Source organism: Gopherus flavomarginatus, chromosome 1 (assembly GCF_025201925.1).
Source record: "Gopherus flavomarginatus isolate rGopFla2 chromosome 1, rGopFla2.mat.asm, whole genome shotgun sequence".
NCBI classification, from domain to species: domain Eukaryota; kingdom Metazoa; phylum Chordata; order Testudines; family Testudinidae; genus Gopherus; species Gopherus flavomarginatus.
Window position 1 is genome coordinate 64,910,742 of NC_066617.1, and position 27,325 is coordinate 64,938,066.

At 40.0% G+C, this 27,325-nt stretch overlaps 1 protein-coding gene across 8 annotated transcripts in view; it reads left to right on the top strand.

Moving 5' to 3' along the window:
- MON2 (MON2 homolog, regulator of endosome-to-Golgi trafficking) overlaps positions 1 to 27,325 on the top strand; it is a 195,161-nt gene that overhangs the window by 52,829 nt on the left and 115,007 nt on the right. For all 8 annotated transcript variants that reach the window (XM_050923165.1, XM_050923129.1, XM_050923137.1 and 5 more), the window contains exons 6-12: positions 408 to 505; positions 1,495 to 1,620; positions 2,548 to 2,742; positions 8,925 to 9,049; positions 9,440 to 9,579; positions 18,862 to 19,015; positions 25,942 to 26,174. In XM_050923165.1, coding sequence (XP_050779122.1) covers positions 408 to 505; positions 1,495 to 1,620; positions 2,548 to 2,742; positions 8,925 to 9,049; positions 9,440 to 9,579; positions 18,862 to 19,015; positions 25,942 to 26,174 — 1,071 coding nt within the window. The remainder of the gene's footprint in view (positions 1 to 407; positions 506 to 1,494; positions 1,621 to 2,547; positions 2,743 to 8,924; positions 9,050 to 9,439; positions 9,580 to 18,861; positions 19,016 to 25,941; positions 26,175 to 27,325) is intronic.

Below are 27,325 nucleotides of genomic sequence, written 5' to 3' on the forward strand. Positions count from 1 at the left end.
AGCAGCTGGTGCGCTGGCACACTTTGTTTACTTAGGTTTACCTCTATGCCTTCGGACACTCAAGGTAAACAAACCATCTCGGCCTGCCAGCGGCTTATCCTCATGGCCCAGGAGCCAAAGTTTGCTGACCCCCTGAATTATAGGGTCGGCTTATGAACGAGTTGTAAAAATTTTCCATTTTTACTTATCCATCTTGGGGGGAGTTGGCTTATAAACGAACTGGCTTATGATCAACTATATATGGTATTTTAAAGGAATACTCATTAATAAAAATGAATAAAAATCTGACCTTTATTTTTGAAACTTATTAGTGGAACAATTACCTGTTTGTGCCACTATTTGTCTTATAGGGGTAAATACTTGGTTGTGAACATTTTTTTTTTTTTTTTTTTTTTTTTTAAACACAGATATTATTGAACAACCAGTACAAGCTCCAGGAAACAGTAACAGAAGATCTGTCAGTACTCTGAAACCATGCGCTAAAGATGCATATATGCTTTTTCAGGTATTGGTAGATGTGTTTTAGGATTTGTGCTTAATAACTCTGCAGTTCTGAACAGTTGTTTTTTGTTTCTGAAAAGCCCCGATGAAGTTTCATAACTGAAGTTTTAATTTTTTTATAGTAGAGATGTGGGTCATGTGTTTACCAACAGATATTGAGGAATATTGTATTAGTAAAATTCAGCTATTTGGTAATTTTCCATTGCATAACTAAATTATTGAAGAGATTATAGTAACGAAGCACTTGTGTGACCAAAAAGGATTTTACCAGTATAGTATCGTGTTTTCTTAATTCAGTTTGATAGTCCTTAATAGATTATAATCATATTTGTCTATTCACTAACACATTGCTTATTTTTAGACATTTCCTTTTGGATTCTGTTTTTTGAGCATGCAAGTCATCTTTATGATAAAAGTGCACCTCGCTAGAAGTGATATGGACATCATGCCTATTATTAGAGCCCAGAGTTTTCAATCCTCCTTTTGTATGGTTATCATCAATAATGATGTGTCCTTTCCCAGAGAAGTGATAGGAAACTGAAGATAGGGTGAATGTTGGGAGACACTTTTAAAATAAGATATGTGGAACTGTCTTATGCATATTGACATGGAGTCATTAGTATAATAATTTCAGGAGCTTGCTTTTTTAATTTTATTTAACCAAATACTAAAAACTAGATAAAACTAGAGTGTGTTGCGTTACTAATTACAATAACACTATGAAGTATACAATGAAAATGATCAATACAATATTTGTTACAGCAGTCAGAAGCTTGCTGATTTATCTGACCTGTTAAGATGTTTTGTTTACTTCTGCTTTCAAAAGACTTATGTGCAGTATTTGTTTTGTTCGTACCATCATATTATTCTTGTTCTGTATTTAGTATGTATACAGATGTATTCATATATTTAAGGGGAAAAGTTAACTTCAGGTTGGAAAAGAATAGTTAATGACTGAGAAGGAAGAGAACTTATGTGATATTTGTTTCTCAGGATCTTTGCCAGTTGGTTAATGCTGATGCTCCTTACTGGCTGGTGGGTATGACAGAAATGACCCGAACATTTGGTCTTGAACTTCTTGAGTCAGTCCTCAATGATTTTCCTCAAGTGTTTTTACAAGTAAGTTATTTCAAAAGGAGCTGAAAGTTAACAGACTTTTACATCAGAGTTTTAGTAAGATAAACGTTGACTATTTGAAAGTGGCTACAATTTTTAGTTTGTGTTTATTGGCTTTCTGTTTTTCCTTTCCTAAAAGGTACAGCTTCATTTGGGGGTATCTATATTTGTGATTATGTGTAAATACATGCAACATGTAATTCTCTATAAGCCATAAATATCTTCTTAAGTTTCCAGTGTCAAGGTGTGTGCCAAGCAATGACATTTTTTGTCCTTCAGCATTATCATTTATTATACTTTTGAAGCTATTCTTTCAAAATATGGAAGATATATTGTGGCATCACTGTTCCCACAGCAAGCCTAACTTGGTCCCTCTTGCACAAAACTGTAGGAACCATAATTTTTTAATTTGCATGACTTTGGTGCATGGAAATACTCATTCATAACCTTGCAGTAATCCATTTAAGAGACTGGCCAAATTCAGGAGCAAGGTATATAAGTCATGTATTGGTAGATTAGTTTAACTTACAACCCACAGTGAGAAGGAATGTAGCGTGAAAAGAAACACTGTTTTATCATGCTTTCCTTGCTGCATGTCTCCTTTCCATTTCCTCATTTATATCACTTTGAATTAGGCCACATATATATTCATAGTACTAAGATGCATTCTAAATAAGAAGAATATATTTTTTCTATAAAATTAATCAAAGAATTAGCAAGAGTTGGACAGAGATTAATCACTGACATCTTTCCATGTAACATCTTTAATTTCCATTTTCTTAACTACTGGATTAACTAAATAAAAATGGTTATGGCTATAGCCATTGGTACTGATAGCTACTAAAGAAAGTCTGCTTTAAATCCTGGAACTGACGATGATTTTAATTTATATAACTCATTTTTAACATTTACTTTTTTTTTCCTCTGTAGCATCAAGAATTTAGTTTCCTCCTTAAAGAGAGGGTTTGCCCTCTTGTGATAAAGCTATTCTCCCCGAATATCAAGTTCAGACAAGGTTCCAGCACATCATCTTCACCTGCACCAGTGGAAAAACCATATTTTCCTATCTGCATGCGCCTGCTGAGAGTTGTCTCTGTTTTGATCAAGCAGTTTTACAGTTTGCTGGTAAGAATATATTCAAAGTATTGCTTTCACAGATCTACGCTCATGGGTGTATGCATGCACTCTGCACCATGGTGTGCTAGCGGCTTATAAATGTCAACTTACTAATGGTTATAGCTGTATACACTGTGTATAGCTTTCAGTATTTACATGTTCATAAACTATGTTTTGTGTTTGTGGACAATACAACTATTCTTAATCAAATGGAATAGACTCAGAAACTTTAAGGTCAGAAGGGACCATCATGATCATATAGTTTGACCTCCCAAGCACAATCTCTCCCACCTATTCCTGTATGGGCCCATAAACTCTGGTTGAGTTACGGAAGCCCTCAAATCTTGATTTGAAGACTTCAAGTTACAGAGAATCTGCCATTTACTCTAATACAAGCCAGCAAGTGACCTGTGTCCCACATTGCTGAGGAAGGTGATCCTCTGCCTTTCCAGGGACCTGCAATCTCTGTCCAGCCACTCTCTCTATGGCAGCTGCAGTCCATTGTCCTGGGGCTGCTTCCCAGGCAGCTCCAGCACGCTCTTCTGTCCTTACCTCAGGACCTCAGCTTGCAGACCGTAACAGTCAGCCAGGAGTGCTCTTTAGCTCCCCTGGTCCCAGCTGCACTGCTCTGTCTCAGGTACCTTCTTTCTGCTAGAGGCCTGATCTTCTCCCTTCAAGCTGCAGTCAGTTACTGAACTCTGCTCTGCCCTGCAGCCCTCATTATATGAGCCTGTCGGGCCATGATTGGCTGCTTCTCTCAGCTCCTTTCCAATTGGCTGCCTCTGGCACAATCTCCCTAAGGCTGCTTTTAACCCCTTTTCTGCAAATGAGGGGCAGCCACCCCGTCACATACCCCTAAAGAAGCTGCTGCTTATGCCTTCTCTTTGGGCAACTGCTTCACCCTTGCCCATTTCTCAACTAGAGGATGTCAGAAGAAGGTGGAATTTAAACCACCTGAAGAACTTGTATTAGTAAGATAGGGTGTCAGGGGCCAGTTTCCTATAGTTGCTGTTTTTGAGGGAGTTGTATTCTATCCTTAAACTATTTCCTTGTAAAGTCCTTGTGACATTTATGTATTTTTTAAATAAAAAATATTTCCAAATAGACATCAGTCGAACAAACAGATGTATGATATAGAGAAGTGTGTTACTTCAAGTACTACAGAGATTTCTAAAAGGAGAGATGTTGGAGGGATCTTTGTTTGCTCCTTCCCCACCCAATCCCTGTTAACCTCAACTAATACTGTTTGTTCAGCAGCAAATACTTTTCCTTTATCAGACCTCCATGAAGAGAATCACAGCTCTTGGTGTGTTTCTTTTTGCAGTTCTGACACTTGACTCGTGCTTCAGTTTATTTAAATCCTTTGATTTATTAGTATCTTATGTTGAAGATTTTGCAAAAAATTGGATAAGAAAAATATTAACTCTTGAAATGTGAGGGTGACTGCTAGGACGACCAGAAAACATTGACGAACCTAACTCCTGTGGTATTTTTCTTTTTAATTTTTTTTGGGGGGGTGGAGGAAAGGATAGTTCAGACTTTTGAATCACCTGTACCTGAAGTTTAAAACACCTCAGGTGTTTTGAATGACTCTTAAAAAAGGTCTTAGGCCCTTCATCTGACTATCAATCTGTGGATCCCTTATTGTTTTGTTCTGTGGTGAATAAGGTAAGGATCAGGAAATTAACCTAGCATTGTAAAATTTAAAAAAAGTTATACTGATAATATACATTTTTTTCCTGATCGTTCAAAATATGCTGTAATCTGTTATAAGAAATTTAAAAAAATTGTAATTAATTTTTTGTTTTTGGAATAAAGATATCACTCAAGAACAGTGATCCTTAAGCTCCCAAGTCAGTTGAGGGTTTTGAAAATTTTACCTAGTACTTGAATTATTTTAGTGTTTGGTGAGCTGATTAATTTTTTTATTTGCTTGATCTCATTTCTCATTTGAAAATATAAAGTAAAATGAATGTAGGAGGGCTCAGAGATAAAAAGAGAGATTCGGGAATCATTCATAAAGAGTTAATTGAAATATGTATGTATTTACAAAGGGCTTTAACTAATTTTAGAGATGGGATAAAATAGCCACTTAAGAAGTTAATGGTGAGGAAAAAATTTATTTAAAAAATTGGACACAAATGTAATAAGCTTATGTTTGTATACTTTTGAATGTATAGTTCTTTATCAAAGAAAAGTGCAAAGAATAAAGATATTCACTGAAAGCTCTGAAGCTGTATGCAGAGATCTAAATGAAAATACAGATATTCGAGTAGAATGGAGAGAGGAATCCCTTTCTAATGGCACTTGGATAGATGGTACAACCATCTTTTTTCATTCTTCATGGCAGGTGCCCACATGGTGTAAAAGCACCCAAATCTAAAATCCTTGTTAACTCTTAGAGATTTCAGTAATTTAATTTCCATGGAAATGGAGTTATCATCTAATGGTTAGTAGATGGCTCAGATTTTAAAACGTTGATAGAGCAGTGAAAGAAAGCTGATTCTGGTATTGCTATTGCCTATGCTAAACCTGTTAATCTCGCACATTTCATAAACATTAAATTCCCTGTTTTTAAAAAAAACCAACACATATTTTCACTTATGTATATAATGTAGCGGGGAGGACAGGGCAGGCAAATGTGGCCTGCTTTGGGTACTGCATAACCCAATACAATCTGCCATGGACTGAGTTCCCGGTGTCTAAACCAGGAATTCCACTTCTCACTGAGTAGTGGGGTTATGCCAGATCACCACAGGAATGAAAAACAGTGTCCATAAAGTAGTAATATCCACCTGGTTCTGCTGCCTTGCAGCCAGTTCTTGGTTGAACAAAAGCTAGAGGAGGAAACTCTGAACACAATATGCAGTGAAGAAAACAGACAGGTGTTACGGTAACTCAGCTTTGTCTTCTGGCATCTCTCCTGCATCCATGTCGGCTTCTAGACATTTAGTCCCCAAGGCTTTTGGTTGAGTCATTACTGCTGAGAGGATGGGCTTTGGTTCTAAAGCAAGCATCTGCCTCCCTATTTTTGACGCTTAGGCCTACACACCAAAGGTTTGCGTGTGATGGTTGCCTTCTTCAAACTCTCTTCTTGGAAAGTCAGGACAAAGTGCACTGGTATGTCAAATGGTCTAGAGGAGGTCAATGACCTTAGAAAGTCTGCAGTCATGGATAGAACGCTGAAGAAGTTTGACTTTTGTGTGGCCACTCTCTTTGGCACAGACTCTCTACATGACATGCATTACTCCTTTTTTGGCAAAGAAAAAGCAAACAAGACTGCCATGAGCACTGGAGTGCTGCACTGCATCATGTAGTCAAATTGGTTGACGGGAGGTGGTTGAGAGGGAAAGTGAAGAGAGCAAAGAGGAAAGCACAGCAGGTCTCAAGCACCAAGCATGCTGGTTTCATTTTCTGGCCCTGCGCCTTATACCTGCACCGTTAGAGGCAGGGACTGTCATTTGAGAACTGGAGTTTTTAGCTACTCGCAATGCTGCAGCATGACACACAGCAACTGAATTGCTTTGGTGCTTACACTACATTCATCTTTTGAGACTGACAGTTATCTTAATAAACAGGAAAAGATTCTGTTCACTGATCTGTGGACAGTTAGGAAGCATTGGTCCACTTCAGCTTGAAATTGCTTGTCTAGCACTGGCATATACCTGAGGCTTCAGAGGAAGATGAAAGTCCCCTATGATTGTTTCCTAACATTTTTTTCCCTAAGATTTATCATGGGAGAGCAAGAAGTACTGTGCAGTCGCAGTAGGTTTGGTTAGCTTATCCTGAAGTATGAAGCTTGTTATCAATTTTATTACTACAGCACACAAAGCCACTATTGGGATCAGCAACGCCCTGTTGTGCTAGATGCTATATAAGGGAGTGGGTAGATTTGGTCCCTGTCCCCTTCCCACCGAAATTTACTGATTTAAATTGGTTAGCTTATCCTGAAGTATGAAGCTTGTTATCAATTTTATTACTACAGCACACAAAGCCACTATTGGGATCAGCAAGGCCCTGTTGTGCTAGATGCTATATAAGGGAGTGGGTAGATTTGGTCCCTGTCCCCTTCCCACCGAAATTTACTGATTTAAAGCAAGATGTGCATATTGCACAAGAGAGGATAATGGTAATACATATACAGAATAACATAGGCTTTCACTGTGTACAGTTTGATGGTTCAAAGTCATCTGAACACTTCAAAATTATTTTTCTATCAAACCATCCTTCCATCCTATAATAAAATGACCCTGGGATCACTGCCTAGTATGATATTTTATCATTTTTATTTTTCCCCTTCTAAATAGATTATTCCCAAATTCCTCTGTCCTTACAATTATTAGTATTTTTGTTTTTGTTTTTTAAATCTTCACAGTTCCCTCAGATGAAGGGCCTTCTTTTACATAAGCCTTGCCTCATGGGATGCCTGTTTCTTATGAGGCTAGAAAGCTGAAGGACTGAAAGAAATCTTACTGTTTCAGCTATTGTCCAAGGAGCATCTAAGGATCTTGTCAGATGTTTGGTGCAAAATGGGGGAAAGTCCAATGCTCAGTTACAGAGTTGTATGCTCTGATTATTACTAAGTCCAGGGCTGTGACGGTGTTATGGAGTCTGCCCATTACTGCAGAGTCTGCTCATTACTGAGCTCCCCCCATTCCCACACTGCCCCACCTAACAATGAGTCTCCCAACCCCACCAAACAGCTAGGAGTCGAGAACTGCTAAAGTAGTCAAGACTTCTGGGACTGAGCAGACAGACTTGTGCTAGCTCTGCTTGAACTAGTGCACTAAAAACAGTTGTGTGATGCTGTGGCTTGGGTGGCTCACCTCAGCTGCTGCCCATCCTGCAACATCAACGTTGCTATGTTTAGTGCGCTAGCTCAAGCAGAGCTAGCTTGAGTCTGTCTATGCAGGCTGGAAGGCAGGTTTTCAGCTGCAACGTATATATACCCCCCAGGTCCTTCCTCTTGGTGCTGCTAACATTGATTGCTGCTGCTGACTCTCTTTTTTTTTCTAGAGGATGTTGAGGGTGGTCTTAAAGATCTCCTGCCCCTTGAAAATTCCATGAAAGGTTTCAGCCCACATGGTCTCTCAAGGATAGAGTGTAGGCTGCTGGGGGTTCTGTTGCCAAACTCCTGGTTTCTAAAGCACTATAGGGTGAGCTTGGTTAGTGCCCTTACCTCCTACCCCTTGAGGCTTCTGCTGTGGTGCTGCTGGTTCACACTTTTCATATATGTGTCTATATCCTTTTTAAATTCCACTAAACTATTTGTCTGGATGTTTTCCTGTGACATTAAGTGTACATTGTGTAAAATATTTCCTGTCATTCAGTGTCTGACATTTGACATATCTAATGAGAGATAAGAATCTTAATTTGCAGATATGATATATAGGAACAGGGCTTCAGATTGGGAGAAAAAGATAGTGTGCTCCAGTTTGTTCTCACTTGTTTTTTTTTTTAATTATTTTTTACCTGTAGTTGTGAGACGCTGCAACTATAACCATCTCTTCCTACATTTTTCAAGCATGGGTTGAAATGAAAAATCAGAGTTTGGATTAATAACCATCTTCCCATGCGTGTTTTTTTCCCTTACCATAAAGGTCTTGGATAGCTATTTTATCTTGATTCTTAATTCAGTTAAAGCTCTTTGCGATATTTCTTGCATCAATTTCACACATTTTGGCTTGAGAGCAGTTGTTTCTTACTTCAGTGTTAATAGTTTAGTAAGAGGCTTTCTGACTTGAACTCTTCAAACTGGGTAGGAGCAAAAGAACTCAGATGCCTGTTAAAGCTATTTGTACTATGAAACTCTGTTCTTTCACTAAAGTGATTAACTTTCAGTTGCTGCTGACCTCTCCAGCCTTAAAATAAGCCAAACTAATAGGGACTTGTTCTATGTCATTCTTTAAAACTTTGTTTAGATATGTCTATAAGGAATTTAACTCGTTTTAATGCCTTTGGATGTACAGTATGTGCTTGACATGTCAACACTCCCATGATCATTGGGTATAATTTTTTTTGTGGGGAAAGTATTTTTTTTTCTTATTGTTGACAAGTATTATAAAACCTGTGCCAAGCAGAATGACCCTGTATGTGCCAGGGATACTGGCACTTGCTGATATATTATATGCTTAGGGCTTAGGTGACACGTTGCTTTTTTTCTTTTTATGACTATAGCCTGTTTGTTTTAGGTAACAGAATGTGAGATCTTTCTGTCACTACTAGTAAAGTTTCTGGATGCAGACAAACCACAGTGGTTAAGAGCTGTTGCAGTGGAATCTATCCACAGGCTTTGTGTGCAGCCCCAGCTATTAAGGTAATACTTATGCCATATTTCACTTTATGTATTAAATGAAGAGATCATATTTATCTGTAGCAAAAAATTTCTTTGTGCTAAGCATTTAGGGACTTGAAAGCAATAGAATCTGCAGTGTGGAGTGTTTCTTGAAGTGCAAGGGAATATTTATTGTCCTTGAGTACTGAGCCATTATTAACAAACTTGTTTGTTTTAATGCCTTGAAACTTAAATATTTGTTCCAGAATTTAAAGACTTTATCAGCTCAGCCTATAAATAGTCCAGCCAGAATAAGGAAACATTAACCATACTATACATACATATTCATTTAAATAGCTGGCTTTAAAAATGTAGTTTTTACTCTTTAATTTGTTGATTACGTGCTCAGAAATGTTTTAAAACACTTTACAGGTCCTTTTGTCAATCCTATGATATGAAACAGCATTCTACCAAGGTTTTCCGTGACATTGTAAATGCACTCGGATCATTCATCCAGTCGCTTTTTCTTGTACCAAGCACAGGAAACACATCAACGACAGTAAACCAAACTGGTAAAGGCTTTTTTGTATTTTTTATTTCAAGTAGTTTCCTAATAATTTCTGATAATAGTCAAAAATATATTTGTGAAAATCTGAGGTTTGCTTATTTGATACAATTCTCAGTATAAATTTAGCACTCGTGAAAGTGAGAAACTAGCTTGAGCCAAGAGAAATGTAGTGCTGTGCAAGCTTGTACAGACTGTATTGTCAATATGCCTTTACTTTTCATAGTGCTAAGGTCTGACGGTCTGTTGCAATGGGTACTTCAGCCTGCTTGCAGCTTGGCGGCAGAATCGGACCTGTCAGTCTCTCACAGCAGGGAGATGCCCTGACGCTTGAAGTTCACTGCAGTTTTAGCTGCCTCTGCTGTGTCAGTGAGACCCCACCCTGCTGTAGAGTTTTTCTACGGGAAATTGCAAACTGCGGTTCAGATTTCTAACTGTCAGAAATTTGCCCCAATAATGTGATTGTCAGATTCCCAGTTGTGTCCCAGGGAGACTTTTGCCTTTGCGGAGACTTTTTCCTCCCTGCTTTGCTGCTTCTTCTGAGGTGTTTGCAGCAGCTGATGCCTCTGTGGCCTTTAGGGAGAGAGCTGGGCCAAGAAAGGCAAAAGGGAAAGGTCTTGTTGATGAGCTTTGCCTTCTCTGTGGGCAAAGTGCAGTTTTTCCCCCTTGGCTCAGTCCAGGCAGGGTTGTCTCTGCCTTCCTCTCTCAGGCAGGAAAGGAGGCAGACAGGAAGTAACTCCCCCACTTCCAACTCCAAAAGGGGAGTGGCATTGGATGAGTGGGGCACCAGATGGTAAATCACACTTAAGTCCCTGGAGCCTGCCCCAGCAGCTATGCCTCTGACTGTGGAACTCAGTCACTTCTTCCCCTTCAGCCCCCCTTGGGTTTCGGGTGGAAGGCAGTGGGCATAGTATGGACACTAAAACCACCCAAGTGCAATAAGAGGCCTTTGGGTCCTAGCCTCTCCTTGCTGTGACCTTTGTAATAGGATCCTCCTCCCCCCTTGGGATCCTTACTCAGCTCCTACGCTGAGACCTTCAGGGGAATCATAAACCTATCTGACATGTGTGGCAGAGTGTCTCTGAGAAATAACTTATTCTGAGAAACCCAATAAGGGAGGGCCTCTGCTGGGGAGAGAAGACAGTAAATCCCACCTCTTTGAGAGCAGAGAGATTGCTAGCCAATTTAAGCAATGTCTAAACTCAATTTTACTCCCCCCTGAAGCAGGATTATAGGGGACAAACTTCCAAAGGGGATATGCATAAACAAAAATAGCTCCCTGCTCGTCTTCACAGAGTACAATAGGGTGGATAATCCTCAGTACCCACGTCACCTGCTCAGTTTTACAATGTGCAGTAGGATGAATAATCCATAGTACTTGGTTCACTTTCCCACCTTCTTGGAGGTTCAGCATTGCAGATCTATGCAAAAAAGACCAAGCCAAACATCTGTGCTGGTTCCTCTGGGTGTCCACACCCTCCCCATCCTACCCCACCCCACTTCCTATTCAGGAAAGAGGAAAGCCAGCTGTGCAAATAAGAGTTAGGGGATCAAATAAAATATACATATTTTAAAAAAAAAATTTCAAGCAGATTACTGAGTCTGGGCAAGCATCACCTCCACCCCCTCTCCTGGGCATGAAAGCTCTCAGGTGGCCTCAACCCACAACAACAAAAGTAACTAGAAATAAAATTAAGAAGAGTCACTTCATGCTTTCATGAGCAATATTAACATGAGTGGACAGTGCTGCAGGTATGGTCTCTCTCAACCTAAAAATCCCATGACCAAAGGTCTTGTCCCTGAAAAAAATAGTGGGACACATATCTATTTCATCAGGTATATTATGAGGCTTTTCGTCACTGAGATCAGTTGATCAGGTAAATAAGTTCTTATTCAAGTAGTGTCCTATGGATGCTCCACTGTAGGTGTATCTGTGCCCCTTCGCCTCTAATCTGAGTGGAAAAGTGGAAGCGGTCAGCACCCCAATCCTCATTCTCTCATGTCCCTTCTGCTAAACACTTTTGACAGCTATTCCTTGCAACATCAGCTGCCTTCTACACACCTGTCACATCCCTTTGGAAGTCACCTGGCCTTCTTTCACAGCAGCTGGGAGAATATCACCTCTGACAGATGGGTCTTGGAAATTATTTTGAAGGGTTACACCATTCAATTCATGTCCCACCCCCATTCTCCATCCCTCTTCAGGGACCCTTCTTAAGAGAACCAGGAAGTAGAGAATCTGTTATGCTATGCCAATGAACCAGTTGCAGTGCAATTCAGAGGCAAGGGGTTTTACTCCTGTTATTTCCTGATCCCCCCAGGTGAATGGAGGTTGGAGGCCCATTCTAGATCTAAGGGCACTAAACGAATACCTGAAGGCACAGAAGTTCAAGATGGTCACCCAGCAGCCATTATTCTAGTTAGAGGAAGGAGATTGGTTTTCGTCCCTTAAGCTACAAGATGCCTACTTCCACATCTCAGTACGCCACAGTAGATTCCTACGGTTTACCTTTGGGCAGGACCATTATCAGTACAGAGTGCTCCCCTTTGGCCTCTTGTCTGCACCCAGGGTATTGTCCATGGTTCTCTCCACCATACTGCCTCTCCTGTGAACACTGGGTGTTATTTACCTGCATTGGGATGACTGCCTCTTCAGGGCTCCCTTATTTGAAGATGCAATATGAGCCACTCAGACAACCATGCATGCATTTGCGCAGCTAGGTGGGCGTGCAACTCAACCTGCAGAAATCAATACTGACCCCTGTACAACAACTGGAGTTTATTGCTGCCAAACTCGACACAGCACAGACTTACCACCCTCCTGAGTCTCAGACAGTCCAGGCCAGCTCCCAAATGTGGGTCAGGAACTGCCTGCAGATGTTAAACGCCTGACTATTTGTGAGGTGTCTTCAGATATGACTCAGTTCTGTCTATTCCCTGAACAAAGACAGACTAACCAAACTCTGATCAATGCCCTCCAGAGTAAGGCATTCCTTGGACTGGTGGAAAGACCTATCCAGTGTTCGAGCAGGCATGCCATTCATGCCATCACTACCAACATTGACTCTAACAGTAAATGCCTCCCTAATAGCCTATGGAGCCCACCTACATGACCACACAACTGCAAGGTTCAGGGCAAGTGATTTTCCACAGAAGCAGCCCTCCATATTGATCTTTTGGAGCTGAGGGTACTCAGGAATGTCTATGCATACTTTCTGCCATTCATCAAGAACACTCACACAAAGGTCATGATGGACAACGTGACCTGTATGTTTTACATAAATCACCAGGGAGTCACCAGCTCTTCTTCTCTCTGCACAGAAGTGCCCAAACTTTGCAATTAGTGCATCCATCACAGTGTGCTTTTGTCAGTCACATACTTACCAGGGATACAGAATGTGAATGCCAATAGTCTGTTGGAACTTTTCTCACGATCACAAATGGGAACTGAACTCAGAGGTGGTTCATGACATATTCGCCCTGACTTATCGATCTGTTTGCTGCTTACCAGAACAAGAAATGTTCTCACTAATGCTCCATTACTGGCCAGGAGAAACGTTCAATGGGAGACGCCCTTGTCCTCCCATGGAACAGAGATCTCTGGTATGCCTTTTCCCCATTTCCTCTTTTAACCAAAGTCCTACTGAAAATTTGACAAGACAAAGTGATAGTTATTCTGATTGACCCTTCCTGGTCAAGACAAGTCTGGTTCCCTTAACTGGCACAGATGAGCTCTGGTTTTTTCTTTGGCCCATTCCTCAACTACTCTCTCAAAACGACTGGCTGATCCTTCACCTCAACCTGCAATCCTCTGCCTCCATGCTTGGCTGCTTCTTGATTCCAAGACTTAGAAGTTGAATGCTCTGACAAGGTGAAAGATGTGTTGCTACAGAGCCGAAAGTCGACCCCTCAACATACTTACCTACAAAAATGGAAATGATTCCAAATTTGGTATCATTCTAAGCTCATAGACAAAGCCTTGTCCTCCCTTCCTCTGATTTTAGACTCCATTTTAGACCTCAGATGGTCAGAACTGTCGCTCTGCTCCCTTAAGGTACACATCGCAGCCATAATGGCCTTCCACTGTCATGTAGGTGGATACTTGGTGTTCACCCGTCCGCTGATGTGTAGATTCCTTAGTATTAGGAATATTTTCCTGCATGTAAGACCACTTGCTCCAACCTGGGATCTTAACCTAGTTCTCAGAGCTTTGGCTAGATCTCCCTTTGAGCCCATTGCAACTTGCTCTTTCTTACACCTATCCATGAAGACAGCATTTCTAATTGCTATCACCTCAGCGAGTTACATAGGAGAAATAGCGTCGCTGACGGCACACCCACCATTCATGGTCTTTTTTAAAGACAAAGTAACTCTAAGGCCACATCCCAAGTTTTTCCCTAAAGTTCTCCGCTTTCCATTTAAATCAACTGATCTATCTTCCCCGCACCTCCCCATGCCCTCCCCCCCTCCGAAAAAAAACCCACATCACAACAGGGAGGTGATTCTGCCTATGCTAGATATTAGAAGAACACTAGCATTCTTCTTGGACAGGACTAAGGACTTTAGGAAATCCCCTAATCTCTTCCTTTCGTTTGCAGAAAGATCCAAAGGCTCCATCTCAAAGACTATCCAAATGGGTCTCGGGTTGCATTAATCTCTGTTAGCAAGGATGCAACCTACTGCCTCTGTCTGGAGTCCGTAAACACCTGAGTTCAATTTCAACCTGGCCTCATTCCTTAAAGATGTGCCTATCTCGGAAATCTGTAGAGCAGCAACTTGGACATCTGCCCACACTTTCACAGAAAATTATGTGAAACCTGGAGATTTGGCCTCCAACGCCATCTTTGGCTCCTCAGTACCCTGTAATAACAGACTCCACTTCAAAGCCCCAGCTCTCCATGGGGGATACTGCTGTGAAGTCACCTACCATGGAGCACCCATAGGGACACTACTCAAAGAAAAAGAGAAAGTTGCTCAGCTTGTGCAATAACAATGGTTCTTTCAGATGCATGTCCCTATGCATGCTCCACAACGTGCCCTCCTTCCCTCTAGTTCTCAGTATAGGGCTCTTTGGTAGAGAAGGAACTTGGGGGAGGGAGGGGAAGGGGCACCTGCACAGTGCTACATAGCCTCGAGACAGACCACAAGGAGGAGAGAGCACATGTGCAGGCTGAACAGACACTGTTACCTAAAATCTCTGATTAGAGGCGCACCCATAGAGGGACACATCTCAAAGAACCATCGTTATTACACAAGGTGAGTAGCTTCCTCTTCTCAGCTCTCTTAATTCTACAGTGGGAAACTTCATGGAAGCTGAGGCTAATCAGAGTAATCAGAAAAGTAGATTTACAATCCTGACTCCTTCCAGACGCTATAGAAAGAAATGTATAGATTATGTGGCAAGTGAAGCAGGCTTTGAAGTACAAGAGAGAATACTACTTTGAATGTGTTATCTTGAACGTACTAGGGTGGTGAGATGAGGCACAGATGCCCTCAGTTGCGGGGAGCAATCTGCATGACTCCCAGGCAGTGCTATCTGGAATTGGTGTCCTGTTGGGTAACAGACTCTTTCAGCTAGAGAGCAGATGGCTACCAATAGCTTTGGTCAAAATAAGGTCACTGGGCGTTGTCCAGAGCTGATACTCTTATGGACTTGTGCAGAAATCATACGCACAGTTTTTTCCTATTTCCACTCTCAAGAAGTCCATGGAAATGCCAGAAAGTGAGTGAAAGCATACATAATCTACTTCCGATCAGAGTGATATGAAAGATAGGGACGCACCAGTGATACCCTAAATGCTCATTTACTGAGGGACTATCTACACTCATTCCTGTATTTGCTTTGTAGAGCCAGCTCTCTGTATAACTTTTCCTGAGTAATGTACCCAAGTATTCAAATTCTAGTATCCAAACTGTATTATTAAATTTAGTCACCTTAATTTGGGTTATTGCTGATTATTCACTTTTGTGTGTCTTATGACTTTTAAAATAAAATTTGTATTGTGGATAATCTAAGCACTATACCCAGATGTGCAAACACACTTTTCTTAACCTGTATATTATATAATTTTTTAACATTAGCTTTAATTAAAAAAAAAAATTTTGGAGCACTGAAATGGCTTTCAATCTCAGGCCTAGATTGACCTAGCATTAGATCTTCTGATATTTCTACCTCACAAAGGAGGTCTGCTTTTGGAAAAGAAAATTCTCCATCTAGCACCAGAAAGATTCAAAATGAATATTTGGATGAAGCAAGTGTCACTCTTGTGGACCCTAGAAGTTAACCAATAGTTGTTATTTTTTTCTGATGGTTGATGCAAAGTCCATAGTTTAGCTACTGTATTAAACAAGTGACACTTGGGGATTGTCTATATGAACGCTGTATAAATCTACTCCACAGTAGGTGTCCATTGGACTTTGCTGCTGCACACCAAAAGTTCCCTAGTGATCTGTGATCTTCTACTGTTTCAAAGCGGGATAAATCAAAGTGCATTAGGGAACTCTTAGTACATGGACACTTAGAGAATGGCTCGCTAGTGTGGAGTAGATTTATACCCAACTTGCTGTGAATGAAGTGTTCGTTTAGATGAGCCCATAGCTTGAATTCCACCTCTAATGTGGATATATCCAAGTGTCCAAGCAAAAAGGATAAGTCTCTGAACTATAATGGTCTCAACATATTCAAGAAAAGCAAATTTTATACAAATCCAGTCCAAGATTATAGAACCTAATTCCAGTTCTTACAGCACTGTTCCAATCGAACCTCAGTGGTAAAGGTCATACGTAACAGGAAGTTTATTTTAATGGCTAACTACTAACTCCAGTCAGACACATTTATGAAGTTGGGAGCTTTTTCAGATGAGACCTGTTATTGGACCTTAAATTCAGGCAAGTAGTCCTCCCAACTGTAAATTCAGTAAATTGTTCCTCCTTCTGTCAAGCAAGTCCAATCTGTAGAAACACTAACAAACTTAGAGCAGAGAAATTTGTTTCCTGTAATGAGGTCTGCTAGGTTGCCATGTGGCCCTTAATAAATAAATTCATCATATTCTACATATAGTGCAATCTTTAGCCAGTGATACTTTTGGCAGAAGTCTTCTCTACATCTCACTGCCCAAAGGAAGATAGAAGATATATAATGTACCTCCTTTTGGATGTCCATATTTAAAGGACACTCCTAATTCCCACCCAGGTAGGAGGCACATTGCTCTCAAAATCCAATTGTAAGATATCTGTGGACCATAGTGTGATGAAGAATAGGAAAATTTACTTGTGTTTACTGAAAAACTTCCATTCTTCAAGCAATAAGGTCTACAGATCCAGCCCACCCAGAGACAAATGAATCATCCACGATAGAGATGTAAATTGACATCCAAAATTCAGGTTTATTTTGTTGTGCTTTTTCTTCAAAATATAATTATCAATCCATAAGTTAGGCAAGTACAGGGAAATCATCTTGGCTGTGGAATTTGACTCAGCTGGAGGGAACTGCCTCTGCTGCCAGTGCCGGTTAGGCTCACAGGCTGTAAGCCAGCTGAAGGACCCATTGCAACAGAGATACTTATTACTCAAAGGAAAATTTCAGGTAAGGACAGATGCACTTTCCTATTCCTGATGGTCAAACATCTTTTTTTATTCTAGGGTGATTCTGAACCTCTCTTGAGAAGTTATTAATTATATGTAATTAAGCTAAATTATATAGGATTTGATGCATCTACAAGTGAGGAATAGAATGAGACAACATTTTCATATGTGACCAAAATGAGATATGGACCTAAGTTTCAGTAACTGAAATGATAGTACCACTTTTCCTCCTACCTGTACATTTCTTAATATCTACAGAACACAGACAGTGCAAGAAAATATCTAAGATATGAGGACATTTTTCGTGTTCCCTGGAAATTAAATTTAATCTAAAATTTAGTTTTCCCCACATCCGCATATTCCTTATTAAATTAGTTAACAGGAATGTTAAAAATGAAAAAAGTTACTTTACCTGACGTTTGTTAGACATATTTTGGTAGCTCAGTTATAAACGCTGGAGTCTCCTTAGTTCCCAGTGGAAAAATTTTGGGGGCTTGTCTACATAGGGAAATTAACTAGAATAGCTATTTTGGAATAATTCCCCATGTAGACACTTCCCTTCCCCCCCCCCCTCCCCCCCCAGAATAAGTGTGTGTACACAGGGTTGCTATTTTGGAATAGTTCTTGCTAAATTCACGCCCTAGCTAAATCCAAAATAACTTTCAAGTGTAGACAAGCCCTTGTATCCAGCACTATTATTTTTGCCTTATCTTCCTGTCATGTTTTCTCTATCCTTCATTTCACTCATTTTTCTTCCTTGCTATGTCTCCCTCTCCCTTTGCATGAGTCTCTTTCTTTCTTCCATGTTTCCTTATTCTCTCTCTCCTTCTTCAAACTCATGTCAGAAGCACAGATGCAGAGCGGCTCTGTGCAGCTGGCTTACTAACTGAATCTGTTGCTGGCAATGATTAATCAACTGTAGCGTATTGCCTTGTCAGCTTCTACCATAGGCATTGGCCTACAGTTTTTAAATGAATAGTCAGGTGAGTTGCTTGTGCATAGCAGGAAATTAAGGCCTTCTCTGCACAACAAGGGTGTATCTACACTGGTAAGTGAAGGTGTGATTGTACCGTGGGCAGCTGTACCCCTGCTAACTTTAATCTAGCTAGCACGGGTAACAGTAGCCGTATGTACATGGTGACATGGGCTTCAGCACAGGCTAGCAAGCCGAATACAAATACAAGGTTTCTGGAGGGCTTGTAGTCTGGTTACTAGCTGTGTTATTACATTTGTTACATATGTAAACCTAAAGTGAAAGAACTATTTTACATTTATTTATATCTTTATTCAGTTTAATGGTAACTCAGTAATCTCCTTTTTACTCCAACATATCACAAGGCTTTTTAGGTTTAATTTGCTAATGTTTTGAGCTCTTTGTTGGAAGGTGTTACAGAAGTGCAAAATATTTTATATTCTGAAGTGTGTGTGTGTGTGTGTGTGTGTGTGTGTGTGTGTGTGTGTGTGTAAAAACTGAATAATTTATATTAACAATGCTCCTTTAACTAAGAGAAACATACAAAATATACCTCATTGTGGCCAGCAGGGGCACTCGAAAGATGAGAAATTTTTATCAGGCGTGTGTTCTTGCATTATTATATGCATATCTCTGCACACAATGAAATACTGAAAAAGAATACTTTCTTCTAATTAAAATAAAACTCAAGTGCATAGTTTTTTATTCTTTCTGTTTTTGTTTAATTTATAGGAAGCAATACATCTGGTGGTACAGCCTCATCACAAACCAACCCAGGAATGCTGGGAATGGGTGGAGGTGTGACTGTATTACCTGCATTTGAATATCGAGGCACATGGATACCTATACTCACTGTAACAATACAAGGCAGTGCTAAAGCTACCTAGTAAGTAGTAAAATTACTAATGTCTCTCTAAAAATGAAATTTTGGGAATAAAAACATTTACATGTTAATTATGTAGTTATTCTTGCATTGATATACAGTGACATTCAGCACATTGCTGACGTTAGTCCTACTGTAGATTCTCTTCCTGTTGATGCCTATGCGGTGATCTGACCTTCTCTGTGTACTTGGGATACAGCTATGTCAACAGGAGAAGCCCTCGTTTTAACATAGTGCTGTCTACACCCGGGGTTAAGTCAGTAGAACTGCATCAGTCAGGGGTGTGGATTTTTCACAGCCCTGAGCAACATAGTTATATTGATGTAATTTTGTAGTGTAAACCTGGCCTTAGTGCCATCTCTTTAAAACTGTGATTTAGTTCCAGAACCCATAAAATTGCACCACACTGCTAACATACCTGAAATGGGTATTTTTAAAGCAAGTGGTCTGAATCTTCAAAAGTGAGTGCAGAGGTTTTCTTCTCAAGCTATCATAGATTTTTAATGTTTTTGAAGAATAAATTTCAGACACTATTTTTAAAGCAAGTGGTCTGAATCTTCAAAAGTGAGTGCAGAGGTTTTCTTCTCAAGCTATCATAGATTTTTAATGTTTTTGAAGAATAAATTTCAGACACTATTGAAGGTGTAATAGCATTTTGTGCTAGACAATGTCTATTTGAACAAGGAGATTAAGACTGAGTGTGCAAATACTGTCTAACTTACCCTGCTGTTCTTCATGTTTTAACTAAAAGTAGGTTAAGTATGAAACCTGGTTTATGCTTTGGCCAACAATTATAGTCTCCTGCTTTCTCCCTTTTCCCCCACTCTCCTGTTTCTCTAGAACTCTTCAGCTAAAATCCTCATCATCCTCTGGTTCTCCAACCGTATCCCATCCCTCACCTTTTTATCTGTTCATTGACTCCAGCTCCTTCTGAATTATGTTCATATTTTTTTCCTTATGTGAAAGACTCTATAAAAATTGTCCCCAACCTATGATCAGCTGTGATCTTCTATTCCCCTGCTTATACTCTAGAACCAGATTAAGGAAATCCGGGATGGTAGAGACACACTTGTATGGGAATTTGGGCCCTTGTCCTTGTCTTTTTGCTGCAGCTGCGCTCCCACACTATGGCTGTGCTCCACTTTGGGGTGGCAGCGATAAGGATCACCTACATAAGCCATCATTTGGGTTAATGGAAGTCTCTAGGGGCTCTCCCTACATATTCCTCGCCTTCAAGTGTATGAAGTCTGTCTAGGGGGTGGGAGGACTCTGCTACCATTCACCCTTGTCTGTGTATACTTCTGTAAACACCCCAGCACAGCCATGATAGCGTGATTGCAGGGAGGACCAGGGTCCTAGCCACATGGCAGATATCCCTGCCGGGATGGAGTCAAGAGCCCTCCAGAGCAATGGGTTTGAGTTGACACCCCATTTAAGATAATAGGGCTCTTGGCAGGTTCAGGCAAATATCAGTTACATTTAATTTGTATTTTCAGAATGTTATTTATTTGCAGTCATGAAATAGGAAGTATGTTTAGTGGCTAGTATATAGAACTGTGCCTCAGGAGACTTGAGTCCAAGTCCTGGCTCAGCCACAGACCTCCACTGTGATCCTGGGCAAATCACTTAATCTACCCTGTGTTTCAGTTACCGATCTGTAAAAGGAGGATACGTCTTCCTTACCTCACAGATGTGTTGTGAGGATAAAATTAATGACTGTGAGGCACTCAGATACTACTATAATGAGTCACATAAGTGTCCAGATAGATGAGGGCTCAAAACAGAATTGTAAAAAAAAAACAAAAACAAAAACAGATTTTTGTTTTCATTATGTGAGTCTAGGAGATGGGGTCATAGGTATATGCCTGTGCCTTAATCTGACTTGCCGCCCACTCTCCTAGCCTGTTCCCACTCATTTTGTCTTCTCCCACATGAGATAGTACCTCCTTTTACACTGTCCCCTACTTTAACATCAGTCTCATCCTTCCTTTTTTCCAGGTACCTGTTTCTCTCCTCTTTAAAATCCTTCAAAACTTATCTTTCTCTGCTCATCTTCCATCCTTAAACCCCCCTCCAGAGCATTCTGGTTCATCTCACACCTAATTTTATATTTTATTAATTAAAACAAAACTAACAGTTTTCCCCCAGAAAATAAACCCATCACCAAAACGTTATATCAGTCTGAATTTTTGCAAGTAACATTTCCTCTAGAGCAGTTCATCCTTTTTTCTCCCCCGCTCCCCTTGTTATCTCTCATCCACTGTGTGTCTAATTTTCTGTGTGATTATCAGTCAGACTTAAATTTGTAAACTCTTTGAAGCAGGGACTTTTTCTTTCCTATGAAGTTCCATATACACTGCTTGTGCTGTATATAACAAGGCAGGCAGAGTGATTTAAGTCAAGGTGATTAAATTATTTAAGTCACTGTGTTTAAAAAAAATCATTGATTTAAATTAGGTTGAGGCTTTGTTTAATTAATTTGAAAGTGTGCTATTCCAACTTTAGCTTAAGATTTATAATGAAATAAATTATAAATGTTGTGTTCTAAATGTCACTACGAATAGGGGATCTTATTTGAAAACTACTATAGACAAAACACAAAATATTGAAAATTAAGTCCCAAATTCTGCAAACATTTCAACAGGTTTAACTTCACTCACATGAATATTCCCTTTGACTTCAGTGGAACTATTTATCGTGTTAAATTGATAAGCACATAAATATTTTCAGCATAAGGGGCTAAAACTGTATTTTTATTACACTGTTCTTACTTGCATAAAATCTTTGTCACTTCAAAGCAAAACATGCTTTAATGTTAACATGAAAAGTTATTCAGACTTTTAATACATTAACGAAGTCATAGTGACCTTTTTTATATAGCACAAGTCAAAATTTCCAAAAACAGGAGCCTGTGATTTTAGGTGCGCAAGTTTCATTGACTTCATACTGAAATCCCTGATGGATGAATGTAGCCTGGTCAGAGCATTTCAGTATTCTAAGTATGACATTTCTTAAACAAAAAACACACTTCTTTGTAAAATCTGAAAGTCTGCTGACAATTAGGAAGTTAATTAAATGAGTACAAAATATCAATGCTAGGAATTTATCTCTAAAGTGGAGAGAGAAATAAAAATCATGATTTAAATTTTTTAAAAATTGATTAATTAAAAAAATTACATTTATCAACCCTATTATATAAAGATACATCTGTTGTAGTATTAGGCTGTAATATGATAAATTTGAGTGTCCTTGTTCTTGAGTATTGAAGCAGCAAAGAGTCCTGTGGCACCTTATAGACTAACAAACGTTTTGGAGCATGAGTTTTTGTGGGTGAATACCCACTTCAGATACCCATGAAGTGGGTATTCACCCATGAAAGCTCATGCTCCAAAACATCTGTTAGTCTACAAGGTGCCACAGGACTCTTTGCTGCTTTTACAGATCCAGACTAACACGGCTACCCCTCTGATACTTGAGTATTGAAGTTCAGCCATTCATGTTTTAATCTGTAACCCACGTGCTTCTGTGTAAAGCCACAAAAAAGTTATTTGAAACTGTACATCCAAAGTCCATGGATAATTAACAATACTAGTGCAAATATTATTCTCATTCTGTTTGCTGTACTTTTTATTGACTTGTAAACTTTCTTATAAACAGCTAAGTGATTAGAACATTTATTTAAAAAAAAAAAGATTATAAGGTGAGAGAGTTTTTTTCTGCTTGAATAAGTTGTGATTTAAAGACATTATTTTCCCCACTGAGTTACAGCCTTCTACGGATTAGTGTTTTACCATTTGCTAATGATGAAGCAAATATTTGGGACACAACTGCTGGGAGCTGGGGGTTGGGGCTTCAGCCCCACTCCTGCTGAAGCCCTGAGAACCCCTCCTCCTGCTAGGCAGAAGCCTCAAGACCCCCCCTTATCCCACTGGGCAGAAGCCCCTACTGCACCACCCCACTCGCATGCTAGTTGGGTCACCCCCCTTCTAGACCATTCCTGACCGGTCCTTGTTTAACATGTTACTGAAAACCTCCTATGACGGAGATTCCTTAACTTCACTAGGTAATTTGTTTCAGTGCTTAACTACCCTTACAGTAAGGAAGTTTTTCATAATGTCTAACCTAAATCTCCCTTGCTGCAATTTAAGGCCATTGCTTCTTGTCCTGTCCTCAGTGGACAACCTTTTATGTGCTTGAAGACTGTTATCAGGTCCCCACTCAGTTTTCTCTTCCCAGACTAAACAAACCAGTTTTTTTCAATCCTTTCTTATAGGTCATGTTTTCTAGACCTTTAATCGTTTTTGTTGCTCTCCTCTGTACTTTCTTAAATTTGTCCACATCTTTCCTGAAGTGTGGTTCCCAGAACTGGACACATTACTGCAGTTGAGGCCTTATTAGTGCTGAGGAGAATGGAAGAATTACTACTTGTGTTTTGCTTACAACACTCGTGCTAATACATCCCAGAATGATGTTCAGTTTGTTTTCCCAACAGTATTACATTGTTACCTCACTTTATTTGTGTCCACTATAACTTCCAGATCCTTTTCTACAGTATTCTTTCCTAGGCAATCATTTCCCATTTTGTATTTGTGCAGTTGATTATTGCTTCCTCAGTGTGTAGTAGAGCACTTTGCATTTGTCCTTACTCAATTCCATCCTATTTATTTCAGACCATTTCTCCAACTTATCAAGATCATTTTGAATTCTAATCCTGTCTTTCAAAAGCTCTTTCAGCCCTTCCTAGCTTAGTGTCATCCACAGACTTTGAGTATACGCTTTATGCCATTATCCAAACCATTTATTAAGATACTCAGTAGAACCAGACTCTGGGCCAATCCCTGTGAGACCCCACTTGATATGCCTCTCCAGCTGACTGTGAACCATTGATAACTACTCTGAGTATAATTTTTCAATCAGTTGTATGCCAATTTATAGTAGGTTTGTCCAGCCTGTGTTTCCCTAGTTTGCTTCATGAGAGACAGTATCCTGTTACAGGACAGTTGGTAGGGATGTATTGCTAGTGCTAATCAGCCTAATTTTCTGGGTAGGCTGCTTAGTTGTGTAAGTCTTGTCATAGGCAGTTCTCGCTAAGCAGGACCCTTAAGCTCTCCACCATAATATCTGATGGCTTTGAGTAGGTCATATTCTCCTGCTGGTCTCTGATGTTGCCCCTATGATTACTTTGCCAGTCAACTGTGCTCAAGCCATGGCCTCATTGAATGTCTGAATGCCAAAATGGGCCAACATACAAATACACTCTTACTCTTTTCTTGCTTTTGGGGTAATCAGACCAAGTTTCTATTTTGTTTTCGGCCTCTCAAGTCCCTTGTATATTTTTTCTCATAGATGGAGAACAAGTGACTGGTCTGCCTTACCCTGAGCAGTTGAAAGCAGGTGTGGGATGGGAATGGAAGGCAGTCTTTCCCATTTGTGCTTCCCAGAAGCAAGTTATGGGGGATCTCTCTTAGTATACATACCCAAGTTCTTCAGGGAGGATGCTAAAGGGAATAGCTGGGGCATCTGGGTAAGAGGAGGAGTAGTGGATGGTGCAGGGCGGTGGTATATGTGGATGGTGGGCTAGAGTAATAATGACTTAAGTAATGGGGTTGGTGAAGGGGCCTGGTGCAGCTGGACAGTTGGAGAGCTGCCTGAATTATCAGGTGGAGTTGTTGGGGCAGCGGGTAGTTTCTGGCACAGCACTGTCTCTCCTTGTGCTGGCTTTACTACTGCCACCACCCTTTGCTCCCTCCTCTTTTTTCCCACTGTGCTGACCAGCTCTGTGCTGGTTTTGAGGCAGAAGGGGAATAGCAAGGGGGAGGAGAGGCAATGAGGCTGCAACTGTCAAATAGTGATGTTTTGGTCACATGATATCCAGCAGTGATGAATGTAATCATGAACTTTGTACAGTAAATCCAAAAAGAGGCAACTTCATCACCAACACAGTCTTCAGAGCAGCAAGTTTTGCAAACAGTATGCGACCAAACTGATAAGGAGCTAGGTACACAAAAATGCAGATACTATGTTAAGTACAACACGAGAAATAAAATCTCATGATTAAATGCCTTGAATTTTTAGATACATTCAATGTACTTTAGAAGTCTTAAATGGAGCTTGTGAGCATGAACTAGTGCACTCTGTTTCATGCTTACAACATCCGTACAGGTGTGGAACCAATCAAATTCAATATTCTAGTTTAGCCAGAGACTGATTATCTGTTTTGATGGCTTGCAGGCACTGGGATCTAATCCAGATCCCTTGCTTATCAGTCAGTTGCAACTTCTGTAAGTGATTCCTATTCTACCTCTACCTCTTCTTCTGTGGCTTCAGTGGCTAGAGTTGTCTGACACAAATGGCTCAGTGAGGGATGAGAAGTATTTGGTTACCCTCCAACGTATTGCCTAGCTATGGTGGGCCTATGCAATAACTCTTCATAGGAACAGACAAGCAGTGACTTCCACATGACATATCCTTACTTTTTGTAATTTGTTTATTTTTCTGGTGGTTTTCTGAATTATTTCTTTTCCGATGTTTAAATTCCTTAAATCTGTAAGTGATAGATTTGTGGTACTGTGATTAATTTTGAGTTAATACAATAAGAATAAAAATAAAGTGATTCATTCGGAAATTGGTCAAATATTTAAGCAGATTTCACTAACACAAAGATTCATTGACATAGATATATAATAGTCTCAATATTGTTGTAGCTTTATATTTAGTCATATTTTAATTAGTTTTGGTGTATTTGGTGTAAGGATCTTTTTTTGTACCTTGTTAATACTCATTTAGGATATTACCACGTGACCTCTTGATAATTTAATAGTGGGTAGTGGGAGTATTGTCAGTTTATTTGATCAGTTTTTCATATTGTTCATTCAATTACCTCATCAGTATTGCTGTTAAATATTTTTGTAATGTTTTTAATCTTTCAGCCTAGAAATGCTGGATAAAGTAGAGCCGCCTACAATTCCTGAAGGTTATGCCATGTCTGTAGCATTTCACTGTTTACTGGATCTTGTCCGTGGTATCACTACCATGATTGAAGGAGAGTTGGGACAGGCTGAAACAGACAATCAGACCATGACTGAAGCAACTTCATCACCAATACAGTCTTTGAAGCAGCAAGATTTGCAGTCAGTATCTGACCAAACTGACAAGGAGCTAGGTATACAAAAATGCAGATACTATGTTAAGTACAGCCCAAGAGAGATAAAATCTCATGATTAAATACCTTGAATTTTTAGATACATTCAGTTTACTTTAGAAGTCTTAAATGGAGTTTTATAGAAGCATCTTAGCAGCTCCATAATAAAGATTGCTTGCATATTTACATTTAAAGCAGAGGAGCAAAATCCTCTCTTTGATACTTTATTTTAATTTAGTTTCTAAGTTTTTTATATACGAACTTTTTCTTGGGGCAAATGAATTTAATTTTTGGTCACATTTTTAATAACTTTGACAGAACACGCTTTTGAAAATCTCTTTTTGAAATTTTTTCTGACAACATTTGAGTTTCTGTAGTTGAATGGCCAGTCTCTAGAAACTCTTGACTTGTGGGCACTCTGTTTCACGCTTAGAACATCTCAGACATAAGCCACTTTTTTCAATTTTAAGTTATTTTCCTTTTTTGCTATATACTATTTTATCTGTGCAAGAAAAAGGCAATAGACCAAGTTCTACTAGTTAGTTCTGTTCTCCAGGACTACCTGCTGCCTCCCTGAGTCCTCAACTCAGCATAGCACAGAAACCCTGGAAGGTCAGGGAGACATCCTGGTCAATAGTGGTATTGGGATGGTAGGATATATGGCTGGGAGAAGGAGATCTCTGGCTGCAGAGGACAAGATGGAGGTTCCAGAGAAACAAAAGTTAAATGGGGCTATGAGCAGGGAGGGTGGAAAGGGAGCCTAATTAGAAACATAGGGGAAGAGGCAGAAACAGCAATGATACAGGGAGCTGATTAGTACAAGGAGTGGTGTTGAGCCTACTCCCTGGGCACAAAAAGACAGGGCTCCGATGGTACTGCTGCCTAGTATGCCAGGAAGCTGAGGCAGTAATGCTGCAGGGAGCAGAATGCCTCCATGCTAAGCGTCAACACTCAGTACTGTTTTCCCAGCTATGGGAGTTAGGGGCATATCATCAGGATGGGCCAGGGCGTCAACAAATCCAGAGCTCTCCATGGTGCTGCTGCCATGGCTCCACAGGAATACCTGACATGATGCACCTTCATGACATGCCAAAAGGCGGGGCAGGATGGGAGAAAAAACAACATGGATAATGTTCAAGTCCATCAACTGGGCAGATGCAGGGGATCCACTG